The 23,214-nt window shown below is 34.8% G+C and overlaps 4 protein-coding genes across 4 annotated transcripts; 2 read left to right on the top strand and 2 right to left on the bottom strand.

Annotated features, from left to right (window-relative positions):
* Positions 1-218: 218 nt before the first annotated feature.
* LOC100260698 (rust resistance kinase Lr10) lies at positions 219-3,458 on the top strand. The gene is made up of 3 exons (XM_010664691.3): positions 219-912; positions 2,032-2,061; positions 2,144-3,458. Exons 1-3 carry the CDS (start codon positions 219-221, stop codon positions 3,238-3,240), a joined length of 1,821 nt encoding a protein of 606 aa, XP_010662993.1. The 3' UTR covers positions 3,241-3,458.
* Positions 3,459-6,638: 3,180 nt separating this feature from the next.
* LOC104882262 (rust resistance kinase Lr10-like) lies at positions 6,639-7,766 on the bottom strand. Its single transcript, XM_010664712.1, has one exon. The coding sequence runs from the start codon at positions 7,764-7,766 to the stop codon at positions 6,639-6,641; it is 1,128 nt and encodes a 375-aa protein (XP_010663014.1).
* Positions 7,767-8,169: 403 nt separating this feature from the next.
* Positions 8,170-9,467, bottom strand: LOC100243582 (uncharacterized). Its single transcript, XM_010664713.1, has 3 exons — positions 8,729-9,467; positions 8,345-8,383; positions 8,170-8,252 (listed from the first exon to the last, which is right to left on the bottom strand). Exons 1-3 carry the CDS (start codon positions 9,465-9,467, stop codon positions 8,170-8,172), a joined length of 861 nt encoding a protein of 286 aa, XP_010663015.1.
* Positions 9,468-9,966: 499 nt separating this feature from the next.
* LOC100248723 (rust resistance kinase Lr10-like) lies at positions 9,967-16,364 on the top strand. Its single transcript, XM_059743433.1, has 3 exons — positions 9,967-10,264; positions 14,247-14,828; positions 15,307-16,364. Exons 1-3 carry the CDS (start codon positions 9,967-9,969, stop codon positions 16,362-16,364), a joined length of 1,938 nt encoding a protein of 645 aa, XP_059599416.1.
* The last annotated feature ends 6,850 nt before the right edge of the window (positions 16,365-23,214 follow it).

The raw sequence follows: 23,214 nt of genomic DNA, 5'->3' as shown, positions 1-23,214 counted from the left end.
GCGTCGACTCATTTATGCTTGTCATGAAGGAACTTGTCAGATATACAGACATTAACCAGCAGACATCATTGACCAGCTGGCCATTTGACCAATTCCTTTCCTTCTGAATTGACTGGTTCAGGTCCCACATAATAAATAATTCTTTCATGACTATGGTGATCTGAGGAAAAACCTTTTTCTATGAAGAAATTAGCAAGGGAGGAGTAAAAACCCTAGAGATGAGCGGTTCCTCAAAAATGGCATTCTCTTTGTTTTTCTTCCTGTCTGTAACAATCTTTTCAGAGATTGGATCCGGCCAAGATGAGTGCATGGCATCAAGGTGCAGTGACCAGGGTCCAACCATACGGTTCCCTTTCCGGCTAACAGACCAGCCAGACCACTGTGGATATCCAGGGTTTGAGTTATATTGCTCAGAGAAGAAACAGACCATGCTGGAGCTGCCATATTCAGTGAACCTCTTGGTGACGAATATCAGTTATGACTCCCACGAAATTATGGTCCAATATCCGTATAATTGCTTTGTAGGACAGCTTCAGAACCTCAGTTTAGCGGCTTCCCCTTTCCAGTTCAAACTAGAAAATGCCTGGGAAGTCCTAGATGACTTCACCTTCTTCAATTGTTCATCAAACAAAAGAGAATTCTATTTTGTTCAGTCCATCCCTTGCCTCTCTATTCCTGGTTACCCAGTTTATGCTATTATGTCCTCTGCTGATCTTGATGAAGTTAACCTATCCTCCTGCCGTAGGATGTACAATCTCACACTTCCGTATAGTATATCTGATCTGAATGGCAAATTCTCTATAAAGTGGTCAAAATCGGTATGTGGAAACTGTGAAGCACAAGGCAAGAAATGCAGACTGAAGAGAAACAGCAAGGAACCTGAAACCGAATGCATCAATAATCCATCAAAAGGTAATATATTCATTCTATAATCCTGCTTTATTTCACATATCAAACAAACAGAAATAATTTCATTATGAGGGGTGCAGTCCTGTAGAGTGTGAATCCATATGAGTCCAGTTCATTTCCTGATTGGAGTACTTGTTTGAGTGTTTCTAGATGTGTGGCAAATGATAGTTGTAAAAGAAAAGTTATAGCTATGAAATTTCTCTGCACAAAATCACATTACCAGCACTTCAGTGCACTTCAATGTTATACCAGCACTTCACATCACCAGCTATGAAATCAATCACGTTACAGGAAAGGATAAGGCTAGGGACAAAATGACTTTTAAATGGAGTTTTCGTTTTTTTATTTCTTTCTTTCTTTCTTTTCTTTTTTTCTTTTTTTAAGATCAGAAACAACTATTTCATTGTCTTGAAATAGAAATATAAAGAAAGATGAGAAATCCTTAAAGGCAGATAAGAATATACTAGTTCGAAAAGGCAAATCTATCTGCACACATCAGAATGATAAGGGCAACATTGGTTATAATTCACAAATCCCCTAACAAAGAAACCAATTGTTCTTTCTCATGTTCCTTTCATCATTATCTTTGATCTCCCTTTTCTTTTTGACAACCATGGAGTCCATTTTTCCTCTTGATTTCTGTTATTCAAGACAACACACTCCCCTCCTAACAGCATTGAAGTGCCAAAATTGCTCTGTAATGCCCTGTATTACTTGGAAGTTGGTCTATAGCAGTTTTTTTTTCTTTTTCTTTTTGTTTAACCTTTTTTCATCACAAAATAGTACAGAATCAATGTTCCAAACCATTTCCCACCTGCTCTAGATAACTATAGTTGTTGATAGTGTGAATTATACAAGGAAATCAGGTTTTGCAGTACAAGACAGAAGAGACCTTTGTTTTATTTTTTTAGCTTTTTGTTTTGTTAAAGACCTATAAGAAACAGTGTTAACTCGAAAATGAATTTGCAATGGCCAAGGAAGGGGTACAAAGAGCAAGAGTTGAAAGGCTAAATGATAGACTGAATTAAACCTACTTCAAACACAAAATTTGTTTTTTTAGTTATGCTTTGATTCTGTAATGTACTGAGTAGAGCAAGCTAATATCTTTATTATCCTTTCCAGGTAGTGCAACAACAAAGTTGGTGGTTGCAGGTGAAGTTTTTGATTTCCCATACTTCATTTGTTATGAGAGCCTAAAGACAGGAGTTCTTAACCTGGATCTTCTGATATGCAGGTGCAGTCACTGGTTTCCTTCTTCTTGTCCTAGCTGTCAGTGTACTCTACTATCTGCACTGCTCACGAAAACTAGAAGAAAAGAATAAAAGAAAGATTGAAAAATTTCTGGAAGATTACAGAGCTCTAAAGCCCTCAAGGTATTCATATGCCGATATTAAGAAGATTACAGATCAGTTTAAGTACATACTGGGCCAAGGAGGTTATGGAACTGTGTACAAAGGGAAACTTTCTAATGAAGTACTTGTTGCGGTGAAGATCCTTAACAATTTCAGGGGAAATGGGGAAGAGTTCATTAATGAGATGGCAACAATGGGTAGAATCCACCATGTTAATGTGGTTCGCTTGGTCGGCTTTTGTGCTGATGGAATGAGACGAGCTCTCATCTTTGAGTTCTTACCAAATGATTCTCTTAACAAGTTCATATTTTCAGCTAAACATTCACTTGTTTGGGAGAAACTTCAAGATATTGCTATAGGCATAGCCAAAGGAATGGAGTATCTTCACCAAGGTTGTGAACAAAGAATCCTTCATTTTGACATCAAACCTCATAATATTTTGCTAGATCACAACTTTAATCCAAAGATTTCTGATTTTGGTCTAGCCAAATTATGTTCCAAGGACCAAAGTGCTGTTTCTATGACTATAGCTAGGGGGACTATGGGCTATATTGCTCCTGAAGTGTTATCCAGGAATTTTGGGAATGTGTCCTATAAGTCAGATGTTTATAGTTTTGGGATGTTGTTGCTTGAAATGGTTTCGGGGAGGAAAAACAGTGATGTCACAGCTGAGAACCCTAGCCAAGTATACTTCCCAGAATGGATTTATAACCATTTGAATCAAGGCGAAGAGCTGCACATCAGAATTATGGAAAACAGAGATGCCACAATAGCAAAGAAACTAGCAATTGTGGGACTCTGGTGCATTCAATGGTATCCAGTTGATCGTCCATCCATGAAACTTGTGGTTCAGATGTTAGAAGGAGAAGACAATTTAACCATGCCTCCAAATCCTTTTGCGTCTACAAGTCCAACAAATACAAAAACAAGTCAGTCAAGAACACCTCTTCAGAAAGAGCTTGCAGTCATCTCAGAATGAGAGTGGAAGTAAATTTAGCTGGCAAATTTTAATACTTGAATACTTCATCAATGTAAATATGTAACCTCACTTTGTCAATGTCACCCCACTCTGTATTACTACTAGCTGAGCCATTGTTTGTTCAACAGGGTAGTTTTAAGGGCTCAATCTCATTGTATCTTGAAGACATGACTCTCACATCTTTCATTGAAGAATTTTATCAAATCCTCTTAGCACAACCACAGCTTTAGGTCTAGTCCTGTTTTTTCAGTTTAGTTTTAAACTTGTAGAAGTTTGGAACCAGCTTAACTATAACAACCCACTTCCTCCCCTATAGATATTATTGACTTTGAGCCTAAGGGTTCTCACAACATTAAAATGCGTCTATATTGTTAAGAACATACATGTATAATGACATGAACTTCTTCCCTTAACTGATGTGAGATATCACATTAGCAGCTGGAATGAACACAATTCGCAGTACATTTTTTAGAGTATAAAAGATGCATACAAGCCCTTTCTTCAAAGGAAGTAGGTATGTGAAGTTAATAAGTTGGTGGGCAATTTGTAGGGGATGTGTACAGCTCTATGGGGAGCTCATCAGTTGCCTTGGTTCTTGAAGGAATTTCACAAGAAGAGTCCCCCATGATTTGAAAAGAAATCACTCAAATGAAGATTAGAATCAATTACTTCCACTCAAAAAGCTGCCCATCATCTTCACAACCCTTGACTTCAAATCAAATATAAAGAAAGCATGCTTTTGGACATTAGAAGAGTCCCCCATGAATTGAAAAGAAATCACACAAATGAAGGCTAGGATCAATTCCTTCCAATCATCAAGCTACCCATCACCTTCATAACCCATGACTTCAAATCAATTCTAAAGAAAGCATGCTTTTGGACATTGGAAAGCAGGCTAGGTATGAGAGAGAATTGTTTGAGAACATACCATTTGGGTTATTTTGTTTTCATCCCCTCTGAGTTGAACTATGACACTTGCCTTTCTCCATTTTCTCCTTTCTCTGCGTAAATGCTGATGATGAAATGAAGCAATTTACAGCTAGTTGTGTTTCCCCAACACAGATAAATCAGAAAAAAAGGTGGAAAAAGAAAACAGAAGCATATTGAGATTTTGTAAGAAACGGAGAATCCTAAAATCAGGGAAGAAACGGTGAATATAAAACGCTATCCTTTTACAAAAACGACGACCTTCGGGGCATGAAATTGAATTCCACTCCACTACATCAAACGGAGAAACTACGAATGAAAGGAGAAAGTACTTACCCGGATTGAAGCTTTAAAGTTTCGCCGTTTCTCCTATCCGCACGAAACTCTGCGTTTCGATGTCTCCTAAGTCTAACCAGCTCTCTTAGTGCCTAGCTCACTGTTTCGTATATGCCTCACTGAAGCCCTGAAAGTGAACTAGTTTCTGAGAATCGAAAATGCAGAAGAAGAAGAAGAAGAAGAAGAAGGAAATAGAAAGACCAAAGAGATAAAAGAAACGATGATTCTCAGAGCTGCTCTCATATGAGTAGTTAGGGCACAAATTTCAGAAATAGAGGAGAGATTGGAACGCTATTTAGGGTTATGACGGCATTCCGACCCCAAAGCGACATCGTTTCTAGAATAGGAGAGAGCCAGTAAGAGGGGAAGAGGGTTTGGCGGGACGCCGGATGGGGACGAAGATACGGAGTCGAAACGGCGTCTGTTTGATCGGAGAAAACGACGCCGTTTTGAATACTGGAGAAGAGTATGATACCGGGAAAGCCAAAACGACGTCGTTTTCCAATCAGTGCAACTGTAGATTTTTTTTTTTTCTCTTTTCCACAATCTCCATGGGAAACACATTCCATAATTATAAAAAAAATTGGGCTGATAAGAGACATGCGTCTCATATTTCCTTCAATGATTTTGCAAAATAATTCTACAGCAATATATCCTAGCATGCCTTGTTCTTTAGGCAGCTGTCCTATGAATATGACTAACTATTTCATCACTACTCTGTACAATGAGATTGAGTTGAAACAGTCTCTTCGAAACAATATTATAATTGCAGTCTAGTCTAAGGAGATGATGAGTAATTCATACAATGGTCCGCTTTTACTTCTGTTCTTGTCTGTAACAAGCTTCGCAAAGGTTGGAGCAAATCAAGATGAGTGCATGGTATCCAGTAATTGCAGCAACTGTTATCTGGCTAAAAGACCAGCCAGACAGCTGTGGATATCCAGTTTGAGATATCTTGCACAGAGAAGAAACAGACCATGCTAGAGCTTCCATACTCGGTAAAAGTTCTGGTGAAGAGTATAGCTTACAGACCTCAGGAAATTATCATGTATGAATCGGACATTTACCTTTCAAGAGTACTGCTTCAGAACCTTAATCTAGCTGTCTCCGGCTTCTTCTTGTTCAAATTGGAACCAGCCTACCAAGCCATAGAACAAATCATCTTCTTCAATTGTTTGGCAACTAAGAGAACAAGAAAAAAAACATCATATTTACTATGTTCTGCCCATCCCTCTTTCCTGTCTGTTCCTGGTCTTCCAGTTTATGCAGTTAATTGCTTCCTCCTCTTACCTCTATTCCTGGATCTTTCCCCTTGCAGCAGGATTCACAACGTTCCACTATCACTTCAGATAATTGAGCAGGAAAATGGTGTTTCCATGAGATGACCAAACTCTATTTGTTGTAACTGTGAAGCAGAAGGTAAGCAATGCCAGCTGATGGCTTTGTGCACGCTGAGTTGTTACAATAACTGCGGGTATTCTAGTGGTTGGGAGCAGAGCTTTCAGCTATAGTGTTACAAATGGTGTCTAATAGAACCACAATGATTGAGGCATGCATCATTTTCCTTTGCCAACATGATAAAGCCATCATGTTAATTTCTATCCAAGATAGAAGAATGATAACAGATAACACCATGGCTAACATAGGAAGAAAGCTAGGAATAAACCATGAGAGCACGACAGAAAGAAAAAAACTGGAAAAAAAAGTAGTTTTAACAGTTAGAGAAGCTCACACCGTAGCGACAGTGATCCTGGAGGGAAGAAGGAAAACTAGCAAGACATGGAAATGGCAGAACCAAAACAATGCTGCAAAAGGGTTAGTTCATTTTTTGTATAGTGTTGTAGGACAGATGTATATATAACAAAAAAAACCAAGTCCCGAACCTCTGCAAGCATGACAACTTTCATTTTTCAATTTTCAGGGAAATGAGACTTGCTAGAGGGGGAAATGAAGAATAATTATTGATGTTATTACATTTATACATTATTCCAAGTTGTGCCAAGGAACAGCATTAAGATAAAATATTGTACTATTACATTAAGGATCTTAATTATGGACGGAGAAGTAATATATCTTACATCGAAGCCAAATGTGTAGTATTCAATAGGGCAGAATACACAAGAAGATAGTGAAAACTAACTTCCATCTAAGGAAACAGCATCCATGCCATTACGTGAGGAAATTGGTACCCCTATTGGAATACTCATGCGATCCTCATCTGATATTTCCATGGGATGTACAGTAGGCTTAAGAGGCATCGACAGAAGTTCAACATCACCTTCCAACATTTCTAGTGCTTTGCTCATAGAAGGACGGTCTGTGGGCTTCATTTGTATACACCATAGTGCAACTATCACCATCTTCTTTATCAATCTCTTTTCATCTTCAGTGGCATCTCTCACTTCTACATCCTTTTCTTGATGAAATTTGTCATAAATCCATGATGAAAAATATATCTGACTCGAGTGCTCTGCATGTACCTTAACATTTCTTCTTCTCCCCACCATTTCCAATAGCAACATTCCGAAACTGTAAACATCGGCTTTATATGAGACACCTCCAATGTTTTGGTAAAATAATTCAGGAGCAATATATCCCAGTGTTCCTCTAGCTATGGTGAAAGTGACAGTATTTTTATCTGTTGAATACAATTTCGCAAGGCCAAAATCAGACACTTTTGGGTTGAAATTTTGATCAAGAAGAATGTTGTGTGGTTTAATATCAAAATGCAGGATTTGCATATCACAACCTTGATGTAAGTATTCAATCCCACGTCCCACTCCAAGAGCAATCTTGTACAATCTGTCCCAACTTAAAAGAGTGCTCCTTTCTTGATCAAGAAAAACAACCTTATCAAGAGAACCATTTGGCATAAAGTCGTATAAAAGGGCCCATTTTGACCCCTCTACACAAAATCCAATGAGTCGCACTACGTTGGCATGATGAATCCTTCCGATTGTTGCAACTTCATTGATAAAATCTTGGCCATTAGCTTTTGACACATTGCACATTTTTACAGCTACCATGTGGCCATTCCGAAGCTTTCCTTTATATACAGTGCCGAATCCTCCTTGCCCTAATTTATTCTGAAAACCACTAGTCATTCTTTTTATATCTGAATACGAGTATCTGATTGGTTGGAGATTTTTGTGCCTTCGTAGGAACTCTTCAATACTATCATCCAATGATAAATATCTTCTTTGAAACATGTGGATCCAATGGGTAAGCAGGCCCATTATTGCCACCACGCCTCTTGCTCCCATCATTATAGCTAAAAACATAGATCACACATTAAGAAAAAAAAAAAAAAGGATCATAAGATTTATTGTCACATAGATAAGTTATCCAATCCAACATACCAAGTTAGTTGAGAAAACCATTCCATGCCTTTGAATGAAGTAAACCATTAGATGATCATTGTCATGTTACAGCACAATAAAAGACAACAATCATTTATTGGTTTGCTTGAAATGGAGGTGTTGGGTGCTCCCACACTTGGGTTTGAATTGGTAGTGATAATAAGCTAATGGTAGAGAAAATCTGTGGAACAAGAATTGAGCACACTAATGGATTCCCATCCACTTTTGTATAGTAATTTAAGCTAAAATAAGGAAAAGAAAACTTGGCAGCCGAGTGTACAGTCATGAAAGCAAGATTTCAAAGGATTCAAGTGAAAACCTCCATTAAATTATTTTTGCGAGAAACTGATAGTCGGGCCTTGAAATCCTTACCAATCAGAAGCAGAAAACCTGCAAATAAGAGAGAAACATAAGTTGAAGCAGAAATTGAAATGACAGGAAATTAAGAGAGAAAATTATAGATGTGAAGCCAAAGGCCTTACAATTTACAGCATCTTGCATGACATTGGCAGCATCATATTCTGCATGTTTAAATCATTCAAATGGTATTTAGTCATAGAAATTGAAGACCCTTATGCCAGGTAATTAAGGAGGAAAGGAAGAAAAATTATAGAGCATGTATTTGGAATTACTTGGCCCATATTTGGTTCATGCAAGTTTGAAGGAAAGACAACGGTAAGAAAATAATAAAATTATTTTCTTGTTCATTTATCCATGCGAAATTTAAGGGAAAGGAAATTAAAATCCTTGAAAATTGTACTTTTTTCTAACTTCCCCATATTTTTCCTTAGCATTTATTTTCCAGGCTTTTTTTAACTAACCAAATGTAGCCTTTTGCCCATGTTGCAGTTATGTAATTCTCATACCTTCGCAATCTACAAGATTCTGATTAAAATCCAAAGTGCAGTTCTCCGTGCATAATGTGCTGCAAAGGACTTCTAGAAATGAAAGCTCCAGCCCCATAAGCAGCTTTTCTCGTAAATGTGAAATTGAGCGGTTGCGGTGGTCTGAAACCTCCTTCGATTGAGTGATAAGGCTCCTGCCTATGGTGCATGAATACGGAATATCGCTCACCCGAATGTCGTCTCCAACCAATGCATAAGCATATGTTTGTGAGGAAGACGAAGTACCATTGCTATTGTTACATGGTGTAATAGGAATGTAGTTATGATCACTGATTTGCACTGCACATTTCAAGAACACCGTAGAATCGGATCCCCATTCTGAAGGCAAAGAATATGGATCTCTAGGGCTGAAATTTTGAAAGGTCAAGTAGTAGTGCGGAGATGAGAAACAGCTTCCCTTTTCTAGCCCAGGATCCACTATCCGAATAGTATGGTTAGTGTAGTGGATGTTGGCAACATAATATCTCCCCTTGTAAAGTTCTAACGTAGTCCTATTATTTTCACAAGCCAATTTGTAGTTCGGATCACCACAGCCAGATTGATTATTACCTTTTAACCAGAAAGGATCACTGATAGCCACATCCCCACACAAAGACGTGCTGCATGGCTGGTATTTCTTTGCAACACATACTGAAAGAATGCAGGCTTGGAGGAGTGTTATGAGCCCCACTGCCACAAGTTTTCCTTCACTCAACATCATGCTGCAACTGCTTTGTTTTCACCTCAAGTTTCAGAAGAAGAAAATCGATTACCGAAAATCAAGATCAAGAGGTCATTGTTTCAGTTCCTTGGCTTCCTTAGGTACCATCGATGGGGTAGTTTGTCGTAGCAATACATTTGTTAAAAATAACACAGGAATCCTAGGTGAGTGAATATGCCTATGAGCATTGTCTTTGATAATACCTACATTAATTATAAATATTGGGTTCCATAGTTCTAACAAGGCTCTTTTGGGAATTTATTGTTTAGGGAAGAGTACAAAATGTTCATGACTCCAAAGTAGAATAGGCTCTTGAAATGGCCGATCGAAGATTGGAATTATCAAAAAGGTTTTGAAAATTTAGTAGAATTGTCAGCATCTCAGATGAAAATAATTTTTTTTAAAAATTAACTTTCCTTCAAACAAGTTAACAGATGAAGCCATGTAAAGCATTAAAACCTAAGTGTGAAGGGGCTGAGGAGCAGTCCAATCTTTAGAGATGAGTAGTTCATCAAAGATGGTCCTGATCTCTTTATTTCTGTTTTTCTCTGTAACAATTTTTGCAAAGATTGGAGTGAGCCAAGTTGGCTGCCAGGTACGAAGTAGGTGCAGCGAGCAGGGTCCACTGATCCGGTTCCCGTTCTGGCTCAAAGACCAGCCACACAGCTGTGGGTATCCCAGTTTTGAGCTTGCTTGCGTGGAGAAGAAGCAGACCGTGCTAACCATGCTAGAGCTTCCAAATTCAGTAAAGCTTTTGGTGATGAAATTTCTTTATCAGTCTCTTTTCATCTTCAGTGGCATCTCTCACTTCTACGTCTTTTTCTTGATGAAATTAGTCATAAATCCATGATGAAAAATATATTTGACTTGAGTGCTTTGCATGTAAATTAACATTTCTTCTTCTCTCCCCACCATTTCCAATAGCAACATTCTGAAACTGTAAACATTGGCTTTATACAAGACACCTCTAATGTTTTAGTCAAATAATTCAGGAGCAATATATCCCAGTGTTCCTCTTGCTATGGTGAAAGAGACAGTATTTTTATTAGTTGAATACAACTTCGCAAGGCCAACATCACACTTTTGGGTTGAAATTTTGATTAAGAAGAATGTTGTGTGGTTTAATATCAAAATGCAGGATTTGCATATCACAACCTCGATGTAAGTATTCAATTCCATGTCCCACTCCAAGTGCAATCTTATTCAACCCGTCCCAACTTAAAAGAGTGCTCATTTCTTGATCAAGAAAAACAAACTTATCAAGAGAACCATTTGGCATAAAGTCATATATATATATATATATATATATATATATATATATCAGGCCCATTTTGATCCCTCTACACAAAATCCAATGAGTCGCACCACATTGGCATGATGAATCTTTCTGACTGTTGCAACTTCATTGATAAAATCTTGACCATTAGCTTTGGACATGCCCAACATTTTCACTGTTACCATATGTCTGTTTTGAAGTTTTCCTTTATATACAGTGCCAAATCCTTCTTGCCCCAATTATCGGATACAATAATTTGCCTGGCTAGAGATTTTTATGACTTTGTAGGAACTCTTCAATATTATCATCCAATGATAAATGCCTTCTTTAAAACAAGTGGATCAAATGAGTCAGCAGGCCCATTATTGCCAACACACCTCTTGCTCCCATCATTAAGAACAAGAGAACGGATCACAAGGTTTGTTGTCATATGCATTAGTTATCCAATACAATATATATAGTTAGTTGAGAAAACCATTCCATGCCTCTGAGTCAGGTAAACCATTAGATGATTGTCATGTTATAGCACAATGTAAGACAATATATAGTCATTTATTGGCGGTTTACTTGAAATGGAGGTGTTGGGTACTTCTAATGGTAGTGATAATGAGCTAAATGGTATAGAAAATCATGTGATACTTGGTCAAAGAATTGGAATTTCGGAATTGTGGAACTACTCCAATTCCATCATCTGTGGCTTTTTTTGGGCACTCTAATGGCGGATTCCCATACCCACTTTTGCATGGTAATTTAAGCCAAAATAAGGAACAGAAAAGTTGTTAGCCAAATGTACAATCGTGAAAGCAAGATTTCAAAGGATTCAAGCGAAAACCTTATTAAATTATTTTCACAGGGAATTAACAGTCGGGCCTTGAAATCCTTACCAATGAGAAACAGAAAACCTGAAAATGAGAGAGAAACATAAGTTGAAGTGCAAAGTACTAACCTAAGGCATATATATGATTATTACTATTGTTGTAAAAAAATTAGGGGAGCATTAGAAGCATAAATAATGAAATCTGTTAGGAAGTGTCTAAATTTCTAATTAGTATAAATTCTTTTTTTGTAAAGAATATTATATAGAATATTTCTAAGTTGATATATTATTATAATATTAGACTTCCTTATAAAATAAGGAAGGTTGTTGGAAATATCTCTATAAATATTTCAAGTCATAAGGGGAAAAAGTTATGAGATAGAGATGTAAAGACTATACGAGGTGAATAGAGATGTGAGGAAGAGCGGGAGGTACCCGGTGGAGCGAACAAACTCGTGGTAGGGTAGGGATACGAAGAGTGGGAAAACATATAATGTTTCGGAAACCCAATAGTTGTATTTGATTATGTCCTCTGTAATGTTCTGGTTCTGTCATTTGTAATGTTCTCTATTGTATAGTGAAATGATTTTCTCTCAGTGGATATAAATATGGTTGGTCGAACCACTTTAAAATCTTGTATACCGTATGTGTTGATTATGTAATCTTTGTGTTATTGATTAATAATGTTTGCATCAAAGTTTCTATCGGCGCAACAAAATCAAATCTAAGGTAGTATTAATTTTTTTAAGTATTAATACAAATTTATGTCCATTCACGATGCAAATGAAATAGATACCAACAGAGTTATAAAACAAGAATATATATATATAGATGTGAAGCTAAAGCCTTACAATTTAAAGCATCTTGCATGGCATTGTCATATAGATGTGAAGCTAAAGCCTTACAATTTAAAGCATCTTGCATGGCATTGTCAGCATCGTATTCTGCATGTTTAAATCATTCAAATGATATTAGTCATAGAAATTGAAATAAGGAGGAAAGGAAGAAAAAAAATCACAGAACATGCATTTGAAATTTCCCAAGCCGATGTTTGGTTCTAGCAAACTTGAAAGGAAGGAAAAATTGAAGGAATGGCAAAGGTAAAAAAAACTAATAAAATTATTTCTTGTTCATTTATGCATGGAAAATTTAAGCAAAAGAAACCTAAAATCTTTGAAAATTGCACTTTTCTCAGACTTTCCCATATTTTTTCCTTAGCATTTCTTTTCCTGACTTCAGTTCTTTTTTTTTTTTTTTCAAAATTTTATCTAAACTAAACTAATATATATATTTATTTATTTATTTTTGAATATATTTTTTTTCTTTCCTTAGTTCTTTCTAGCAACCAATGCAGCCTTTTGCCCATGTTGCAGTTATATCATTGTCATACCTCCGCTATGTAAAAAATTCTTATAAAAATCCACAGTGCAGTTCCCCTTGCATGATGTGCTGCAAATGACGTTTAAAAATGAAAGCTCCAGGCCCATAAGCAGCTTTTCTTGTAAATCTGGCATTAAGCTGTTGCTGGAGCCTGAAAGTACCTTCCATTGAGTGATAAGGCACCTGCCTATGGTGCATGAATACGGAATATCGCTTGCCCGAACATCTCCAATCAGGGCATAAGCATATGTTTGTAAGGAAGACGAAGTGCCATTGCTATTGTTGCATGGAATAATGGGAATGTAGTTAATATTACTGATTCGCACTGTACAGTTCAAGAAAACCGTAGAAGCTGATCCCCATTTTAAGGGCAAAGAATATGGATCTCCATGGCTGAAATTTTGAAAGGTCAAGTAGTAGTGAGGAGATGAGAAACAGCTTCCCTTTTTTAGCCCAGGATCCACTATCCAAATACTACGGTCTAAGTAGTTGATATTGGCTACATAGTATTTCCCCTTGTAAAGTTCTAACGTAGTCCTATTATCTTCACAAGCCAATTTATAGTTGGGATCACCACAGCCAGATGTATTATTACCTTTTAACCAGAAAGGGTCACTGATATTCATATCCCCACAAAAAGACGTGCTGCACGACTCCATGCAACACATACTGAAAGAGTGCAGGCATGAAGGAATGTTATGAGCCCCACTGCCGCAAGTTTTCCTTCACTCAACATCATGCTGCAGCTGCTTTGTTTTCATCTCAAGTTTCAGAAGAAGAAAAACGATTACAGAAAATCAAGGTCAAGAGGTCATTGTTTCAGTTCCTTGGCTTCCTTAGGTACCATCGATGGGGTAGTTTGTCGTAGCAATACATTTGTTAAAAATAACACAGGAATCCTAGGTGAGTGAATATGCCTATGAGCATTGTCTTTGATAATACCTACATTAATTATAAATATTGGATTCCATAGTTCTAACAAGGCTCTTATGGGAATTTATTGTTTAGGGAAGAGTACAAAATGTTCATGACTCCAAAGTAGAATAGGCTCTTGAAATGGCCGATCGAAGATTGGAATTATCAAAAAGGTTTTGGAGAATTCAGTAGAATTGTCAGCATCCCAGATGAAATAAATTTTTAAAAAACATTGACTTTCCTTCAAACAAATTATCAGACGAAGCCAGCTAAAGCATTAAAACCTAAGTGTGAAGGGGCTGAGGAGCAGTCCAATCTTTAGAGATGAGTAGTTCATCAAAGATGGTCCTGATCTCTTTATTTCTGTTCTTGTCTGTAAAATTTTTTGCAGGGATTGGAGCGAGCCAAGATGACTGCCAGGTACGAAGTAGTTGCAGCGAGCAGGGTCCACTGGTCCAGTTCCCATTCAGGCTCAAAGACCAGCCACACAGCTGTGGGTATCCCGGCTTTGAGCTTGCTTGCGTACAGAAGAAGCAGACCATGCTAACCATGCTAGAGCTGCCAAATTCAGTAAAGCTTATGGTGAAGAAGATCAATTACAAATCTCAGGAAATTGTAGTCCAAGACCCGGATAATTGCCTTTCAAGACAGCTTCTGAACCTCAATCCAAATGCTTCTCTCTTCCGTTTCAAATTGGAAAATAACTTTCCCCGAAAAGACAAGGAAGTGGTACAAGACTTCACCATCTTCAACTGTTCCTCACCTAAGGAAGAATCAGATTATTTTCAGCCCATCCGTTGTGCCGTCGGGAACTCAGTTTATGCTGTTCCCTCCTCCTCTAATCTCCATTCTTTGGATCTATTCTCTTGCCATGGGATTTACAGGGCTTATCTCCCGTATGAAATACTTGTTGGGGAAAGTGATTTTACGATGACTTGGGAAAAATCTATATGTGAAAACTGTGGGGCACAAGGTAAGTTATGCAGACTGAAGCCCGAAACCAAGAAACCTGGAACAGAATGCTTCTCAGAAAATGGTATTATATTCATTCCTTATCTTGCTTCTTTTCACTCTTCAAGCAAACATATACTTAGTGCAGTTAATCCCAGATGATATAATTCGCTTACCTGCCTTTATGTGATGACTACAAGCCAATGGGGAATTCACTCTTTGTTAAAGACCTTGGCTACGTAAAAATGCACTTGGAAGGCCCAAGGTTAAGGGATACAAGGAGAAAGAGTTGAAAATGTATAAAAAAATAGAGAAAATTGAATATAAGAAAACAATATATGTTTTGATTTTATTAGTTTTCTAAGCACATCAAGCTAATAATTTTATGATTTGCTGCAGGTGCACCTATGTGGCTCATTGGAGGTGAAAGTTCTTATAATTCCCATGCTTCTTTTATTATTGAGGGAAACGGAGTCTTAACTAGTTGTTTCTATATGCAGGTATAATCTTCGGATTCTTTATTCTGATGCTTGTGCTGGTTGCAGTCTACCATGTGTATCGCAGAAATAAATCCAAAAAGGAGAATCAAATAAAGATTGAATCATTTTTAGAGGATTACAAGGCTCTCAAGCCCTCAAGATATAGTTATGTGGATATTAAGAAGATTACAAATAAATTTAAGGAGAAGCTTGGTGAAGGAGGTTATGGGACGGTCTACAAAGGAAAACTTTCCAATGATATTCTTGTTGCAGTTAAGGTTCTTAACAATTCCAAGGGAAATGGGGAAGAGTTCATTAATGAAGTGGGAACAATGGGTAGAATCCACCATATTAATGTGGTTCGCTTGGTTGGATTTTGTGCCGATGGATCTATACGAGCTCTTATTTATGAGTTCTTACCAAATGAGTCTTTAGAGAAGTTCATATTTTCAGTTGCTGGGGAGAATCATTCACTTGGTTGGGAGAAACTTCAACATATTGCTATAGGTATAGCCAAAGGAATTGAGTATCTTCACCAAGGTTGTGATCAAAGAATCCTCCATTTCGATATCAAACCTCATAATATTTTACTAGATCACAATTTTAATCCAAAAATCTCTGACTTTGGTCTAGCAAAATTATGTTCGAAGGAAGAAAGTGTTGTTTCTATGACCGTAGCTAGGGGTACTATTGGCTATATTGCACCAGAAGTGTTGTCTCGAAATTTTGGGAATGCATCTCATAAATCAGATGTTTATAGTTTTGGAATGCTATTACTTGAAATGGTAGGAGGAAGAAAGAATATTGATGCTACAGTTGAGAACACCGGTCAAGTATACTTCCCAGAGTGGGTTTATTGTCATTTGAATCAAGGGAAAGAGTTGAATATTCGAGCTGAGAAAGGGGGAGACACAAAAATAGCAAAGAAACTAACAATTGTGGGACTTTGGTGCATTCAATGGTATCCAATAGATCGTCCTTCGATGAAAGTAGCAGTTCAAATGTTGGAAGGAGAGGGAGATAATTTAACCATGCCTCCCAATCCTTTTGCCTCTTGGGTCCAACAAGAACAAATATGAATAGGTTGGGGAGGTCACTTCAACATGATTTGGTATTTAGCACAAAATTAGAGTGAAAAAGGGTCTATCATAGGTTTTTTTTCCTATAATTTTGAGTGTAATTAACATATCTTGTATTGTTCCTCAAAGTACTTGAGATTTTCATTTATTACTATTACTTTGATCAATGTTTGTATAACATTTGCCTTTTGTGCTTAACTTATATCAATGAAAGTGAAAATATGAGTTAGCTAGGCACTTCCAATTTATAGAGTTGATATTTGTATGCCTTTTGTGATGGGAGATCAGGATGTTTTTCCTTGGAGATGGAAAATTCAGGTTCTCCATAATAATTATGATCCAATATCGCTTTAGCTAATTTAGTTCTTAATATAGGATTGTTCAAGTTAAGTTTTTTTTGTTATTGGAATAGGTGAATTCTTATAGATCCTCCAAACTCTATCAAATTTGTCTAGCCAATAGATACCATAGATTTGAGTGAGTATAGTATGTAAAGTTACCAATCAATATGAATTATATTGGATGATCATGATACTTCCCAAAAATTGAGGAAGATATTGTTGATAAATAGAAGTACATCTTATTCATTAACATCTTGTACAATATTCCACCATAGTTAAGACAATCAAACCAACTCTCATAGGATCTCTTAATGGTGATCTCACATTGGATAATCAATATTCCTAAAAGTTTAAACTTTTAAGATTTGACTCACAATGTGTACCATGCACTTTAATAAGTTTTACTAAATAACCTTAGTACTTAAAAGTAAAAGATCAAGTAACAGGTTTTGAATTAATAAATTAGACTAGTTAATCGAAAACATCTTAAGTTAAGGATTAAGTTTTCAGTTATACCAAATACCTTAGAAGTAATTCCAAAAGTACATAATAACAATTGAAGCTTGAAGCAGAAAGAATTGTTTCTCATAGTCATAGTCATGCTCCATTTTGGTCATTTTAATTACTGAAATTTTGACTAGGAGAGCTTTGAGAAAGACAAGACCATTTACAAAATAAGGTTTGGCTTATGGAGAAGAATAAGTATTGAACAATGATGATTTGTCTATGAAATGGTAGAAATAGAAAGCATGTTGTGCTAACTGAATAGAAGAAATACAGATGCAAATGGTGTCATTATAAGAAAAAGGGAAACCTTAAGTAAGGGATGAAAAAAATGGGTAACTAGGATGATCGGTTTTGACAAGAATTGGTGGTTAAGCTGATGGAGGAGAGGCTTACTTAGGATAGAACAAATAAATTGATAGGAAAGATTTTAATAGACAGAAAACAAAGTGACTATAGAAGAAACTGTGAATCTAACATAAGAAGGAGACCATGTTAACGTTGTGCTAACAAATGGAAAATTTTAGATAGAGAAAGTACACACAGGAGAGGCGGAATGGTTAAACAAAAATATGGGAAGTCATTTCTTAAAAGTTGCACTTTTTGTTACTTGATTTGATTTGTTTGGTCTCCCTAGTATAAAACACCATGTTTGAGTTCATACTTTCCATTTATCAAATCTTGTAACATAACCTTTGATTTTATATGTAACTTTTCTCTCATTTTGAACATAGCTTTTGAATTTCTCTCTATGCCCAAGAAATCAGTTACCTTCCATCTCAAATTTCTTTATGGCTTGAATTAATCTTCTAAACAATGATATAAAAGGTTTCATACTCTTATGATTGGTAATATTGACTATTGTATGAGTGAGTATAATAGTTGTGTTTATCACAGGAAATTGTTTGATGGTTTTTTTTTTTTTTTTAATTTCTTTATTTTGTATTTTGATGACATGTTAATTAATTACAATAAGAACAACTTAAGATTAATAGGTTGAAAAATAAACTTAGGGGAGAGCTTGAAATGAAAGACCTTGGAGCTGTAATAAAATATTGGGCATGAAGATTTATAAAGATTGAGAAACAAAAAAATCGCACGTATTATAGAAAAGTAAATAAAGAAAGTGTTGGAATGCTTTGTAATGCAAGGGTCAAAGCTAATAAGCACCCTATTAGCAACTCACTTTAAACTTTCAAGTGTTTTATATCATCATAGGTTAAGGAGGAAGAACATGTCATGTGTTCCTTATACCAAACATTTGATATATGCAAGTAGTGTGGTGAGTAGTATATATATAGATTGATTTGATAGGATAAATTAGCAATTAATGAAATGTAATGCTTTGATACTTAAAAGATGCATTAGATGTTGGTTTAGTAAATACTAATAATAATGACATTTTTGGGATAGTTGTTGATTATAATTATGTTGGAGATCTGGATAAAAGTATCTTGAATAGGATGTGTATCATTTTACGTAGTAGTGTTATTAGTTGGAAAATAACCTTACAATGTACAATTGCACTGTCAACAATTGAAGCAAGATACATGACAACCACAAAAATAGTGAAAGAAATATTGCTTGAACTTAATATGTGTTGACAATATCTAAAAGCTCAAGTTTGTTTGAATCTTGGGAATTGAAGTTAAGGTAAAGATTGCTAAAAAATGTCTCAACTTCTTTTTTAAATTAATTTGTAAGTTACTAATATTTTCTTATTAGAATATATTTGTGTAAAATATCTATTTAATATTATAAAGGAATTATTCTATTGTGATATTTTCTTTTAAGAACAAGTACTTTGATAATTACACAATTAATTTCTTGTATGAAATATTCTTATATAATTAGAAGAATATAGGAAAAGATTTTGGGTAAAAGAGGAAGTCATTTTTTGGTATAATTGAGACTTTGAGATTTAAAAGCTCTAGGATTGTAATCGCCTAGAATAATACTGGAAATTCCTTTTGTCTTCACTTGTGAATGTAAGTTTAATTTAGGCTCAACCATATAAATTGTTTTGTTCTTTACTTTTTCTATTTTCATTCTTTTATATTCTTCTCTTTGTCAATATTCTTTGCCATGTATTTTACAACACCTTTTCCCAAAAAGTTGGCTTGGGTTACTATGAGGCCAAACTTTGCCTTTGATATGAAAATGTCTTATAATAAGGATGATGTCCATTTCTACAAACACATAAACATAACAAAATGATAAACTATAAAGTGAATGAATATATGTGAATAAAAAATAGTACAATATAAAGTTAATGAAATGTTAATAATATAAATAACAAAATTTTATTTCACTTTTGAATATATGATATATTTTTTAACAATTGGATATTATAATTTTGTTATTTATTATCAAGATTCAAAATGTAAAAGATAAAGGATAAAATATTTAATTATTTATATATGATTTTAACATTTTATAATTATTTTTAATTTGAATAATATATAAATACTATTTTTATAATGACATGTTAATATTACAATTCAATAACACTTCAACCATTAGTCATACTATTAAATTGCAATTCGATAACTTTTCTAATTGAATGACAAATTTAGTTCTAGAAATATTAGTGACAATCAAGTAGTTGCAATCTTGATGTAGGTTAGTCAATCATGTACCCCACTCTAGGACAAAATGGGTTGGGCCAGGTCAAGTTTAGGCTTTTTTAGTTTGGGTTTGATCCAAGTTTGGGCTATCCTTAGCTAGGTCCAAGCAGACTACTGGCTATATCTGGGCTGATCTATGAATTTAACTCCTAACCCAAGCCCGAGTGTAAACCCCAGAATTTAACAAATATAATCATGTCTATTAATAAAAAAGAACATAATAATCGATGGTTTAAGGGGTTTTACATCCCCTTTACCATGGTGGATTTCAAATCTCTATAAAGCATATCTTTCTAGTGATGTTTTTGGCTTAGATTTCCTTATTAAGGGTCAATCCAATTAAGTTCGTAGCATCTACCAATTTCACCATCTAGTTTGGCCCTAGAGGGATTGGGTTGGGCTTTGGCTTAAAAATTTTGGGCAAGCTCATGCCAACTTCCTGTCATACGTGCCAATATCATATCCCTAACTATTAAAACACTATCAATCTTTCATATCACCCATATACAACAATCTAATACTTTTTTAATGGCTATTCCATTAATGGCTATCGATTAAATCAACATTTGCATATTCCATTAATGGCTATCGATTAAATCAACTAAATATAATGGGCTCAATTGACTTGAGTTCAATGGGCGGAGTCTGAACACTATAATATATGTCAATAATGCCCATAAGTAGTAGCAAAGTACTCAAAATTGGATTGTTCACATCATCTCCTTTTCTTATATCAGCTATAGATACCATGGCCTATAAGCTACTGTCATACTTCTCTTCAAATAATTGACTTAAAATTTTGTAATTTTATTACAAGAACACATCCTCAGCTGAAAAGATATTGTCTCTATCATGGATAGCTTGAGTGATCCATTGATTAAAGACTGTTATCTGTAAAGAATTGGAGGCATGGATACTTACAACAATGTGATGAAGACATGTTGAATTATTGAGTTGTTAGTGATTGTACCATGAATTTTCCAAGAAGAACTAGATAAGCTTGATTGACAAAAGTTTTTGGCATCAAACATTGCGGGGTGGTTGATCATTCATAGAAAACACACATCATACAATCAGTCTATGGGGCCATTCCAATGGCAAAACAATGGAAAGCGGTTGCTTTCCAGCATGAAATAATTTGGGAGGAAATGATAGCCTAGAAGATAAAATCTCATGTCACCTAACCCTTGAATGTTGGACTTGAAACCATCAAACCCTAGTGGTGGGCTTATGGAAAGTTGAAGCATGCATGCCTTTTATATTAAGGACAACATGCTTTTGATATTTGTTGTCATTGTTTAGGGTCGAATGCTTTTTCACATTTGTGGTGGTGCCCAGTTGAATTTATCTTAAAATCAACTTTAGCAAAGTTAAGAATAAAATGAGTACTTTTACAATTAGTTATGAATAAACTTAATATATCAAATTAAAAAACTAAAATACAAGAAAAAAGTATCATATTTTTGAAAAAAATTATTCAAAATTATCTTCTTTGTTTTATTTATTTATTTATTTATTTTAAAAGGGCTTGATGTATTCTATTTGAAGCTTAATTAAACTTACATTTGTATATGATATTTGTCAAGCTAATTCTTTATTGACTCAAAAATTTCTAACTCTATTAGAACATTGCTTTAAAACAGTACTTTTTAAAAGCTCACCCGTTACATTTTTTGACAAAGAGGAAAAGGATGAAGCTGTACATATCCCATTATTGAGTTGTTATATATAGTGATTGGTAGCGAAAAAGAAATGCAATATTCTGTATCATTGAGAACATGCTTTCAAAAATCAAGCATTGTGGGGTAGTTAATCCTTTAGGAGCTCTGGAAAGTTGAACATGTTTTAATCGGTACTATGTATGGAGCCATGCATTCACATGTAGTTCAGAAAATAAGATTGCATGTCACCTCTGAATAATGGACCCAAAAGCATCAGGCACTATAGAGATTAGTGTTTTTGAATTATTGGTTACATGACCTTATTGCTTATGTAAAGTTGAAGACATGCTACTTTTTGATATATATATATATATATATATATATCACCAATTTTATTTCAAAAGTATTTGTAATTAAGCATGTCCACTCATGAACAAAATTGATTTGGTTCTATCATCACCTTACACATTTCTTATGTCCAAATAATTGAGTGAAAGATTTGCCGAAGGCTACTCTTTCTTGTCTTTTTGGATAAAAGCTAGCCACTTTTTATTTTGCCCGAAGCTACTTTTTTAGGCCGAAAGCAGTTTTTTTCCAAAAGCTATTATCATTCTTCTTTTTTCTTCTTTTGAATGATCAGTCTATGGGGCACTCCAAAGGAAAAACAACGGAAAGTGGTTGCTTTCCAGCACAAATAATTTGGGAGGAAATGATAGTGTAGAAGATAAAATAGCTTGTCACCTACCCTTGAATGTTGGACCTGAAACCATGAACCCTAGTGGTGGGCTTTTGAATTCTAGGTCATAGTGGTGGGTCTCATTGCTTTTGTAAAATTGAAACATGTGTACTTTTTATATTTGTGCCCACCATGCTTTTAATATTTGTGGTGTATGTTTATGGCCGAATGCTTTTCATATTTGTGGTGATGGCCAGTTGAATTTATCTTAAAATCAACTTTAGCAAGATTGTGATGAATAGTGGGGGAGCAAGGAATATTTTTAGGTTGTCAGCATTATCTAATTAGTTAATGATAACCTTATTATCATTCAATAAATTGAGTAATTAATTCTACATTTTAATTATGAATAAACATGATATATCAAATTTAAAAACCGAAATACAAAAATAAATTTTACATTTTATAAAAAAATTCCTCAAAATATTCAAATGAGTTTTTTTTTTAAAAGAATTGAAAATAATGATTTTAATAATCTTTTTTAAGTAAAGAAATCTTAAAAAAAAAAATTCATTTATTTCCAAATAACTAAATATAAATTAATTGAAATTTTTTTTTCTATGATATGATTACGTCACTTAAAATATAAGTAGTTAATTTTAGTCTGATTGTAATTATCTATAATATCCTATTAAATCATGTTATATTCCGTAGTTTAAACTAAACACAATTCTCTTAATACGAATAATTACACTAAATTTTATCAAAAATTAAATGACACATATTTTAATATAATTACACATTCAATTGTAAATAAGTCTTTATTTAATTAAATTTCAAAAGTAGAAAATTTTAAAAAATTCAAAATTGAAACCAAAGACAGCCATACATTAAAATATCTAATAAAAACTACCCCAAAAAAGAAAAAAAAGAAAAAAAGAAAGTTAAGATAATAGTTGCATGTAAGGAAAAAGGATAAAAATAAGATAAAAAATTATAAATGTTAAATAAATTTGTGAAAGATTCTATTTATTTTTAAAA

The sequence above is a fragment of the Vitis vinifera genome, chromosome 16 (genome assembly GCF_030704535.1).
Source record: "Vitis vinifera cultivar Pinot Noir 40024 chromosome 16, ASM3070453v1".
NCBI lineage: Eukaryota > Viridiplantae > Streptophyta > Magnoliopsida > Vitales > Vitaceae > Vitis > Vitis vinifera.
The sequence above is the reverse complement of the archived record's forward strand: the minus strand, read 5'-3'. Positions and strand labels throughout refer to the sequence as shown.

What these genes read in the sequence shown, in the direction of transcription:
- LOC100260698 (XM_010664691.3), top strand. Translation starts at nt 219, where the DNA reads ATGAGCGGTTCCTCAAAAATGGCATTCTCTTTGTTTTTCTTCCTGTCT. An exon ending in CATCAATAATCCATCAAAAG is followed by an intron (nt 913 to 2,031) that starts GTAATATATTCA and finishes TATCCTTTCCAG; the next exon opens with GTAGTGCAACAACAAAGTTG. An exon ending in AACAAAGTTGGTGGTTGCAG is followed by an intron (nt 2,062 to 2,143) that starts GTGAAGTTTTTG and finishes TCTGATATGCAG; the next exon opens with GTGCAGTCACTGGTTTCCTT.
- LOC104882262 (XM_010664712.1), bottom strand. Translation starts at nt 7,766, where the DNA reads ATGGGAGCAAGAGGCGTGGTGGCAATAATGGGCCTGCTTACCCATTGG.
- LOC100243582 (XM_010664713.1), bottom strand. Translation starts at nt 9,467, where the DNA reads ATGATGTTGAGTGAAGGAAAACTTGTGGCAGTGGGGCTCATAACACTC. An exon ending in GAATCTTGTAGATTGCGAAG is followed by an intron (nt 8,384 to 8,728) that starts GTATGAGAATTA and finishes TTAAACATGCAG; the next exon opens with AATATGATGCTGCCAATGTC. An exon ending in CATGCAAGATGCTGTAAATT is followed by an intron (nt 8,253 to 8,344) that starts GTAAGGCCTTTG and finishes TCTTATTTGCAG; the next exon opens with GTTTTCTGCTTCTGATTGGT.
- LOC100248723 (XM_059743433.1), top strand. Translation starts at nt 9,967, where the DNA reads ATGAGTAGTTCATCAAAGATGGTCCTGATCTCTTTATTTCTGTTTTTC. An exon ending in GTCTCTTTTCATCTTCAGTG is followed by an intron (nt 10,265 to 14,246) that starts GCATCTCTCACT and finishes AATTTTTTGCAG; the next exon opens with GGATTGGAGCGAGCCAAGAT. An exon ending in TGAAAACTGTGGGGCACAAG is followed by an intron (nt 14,829 to 15,306) that starts GTAAGTTATGCA and finishes TTCTATATGCAG; the next exon opens with GTATAATCTTCGGATTCTTT.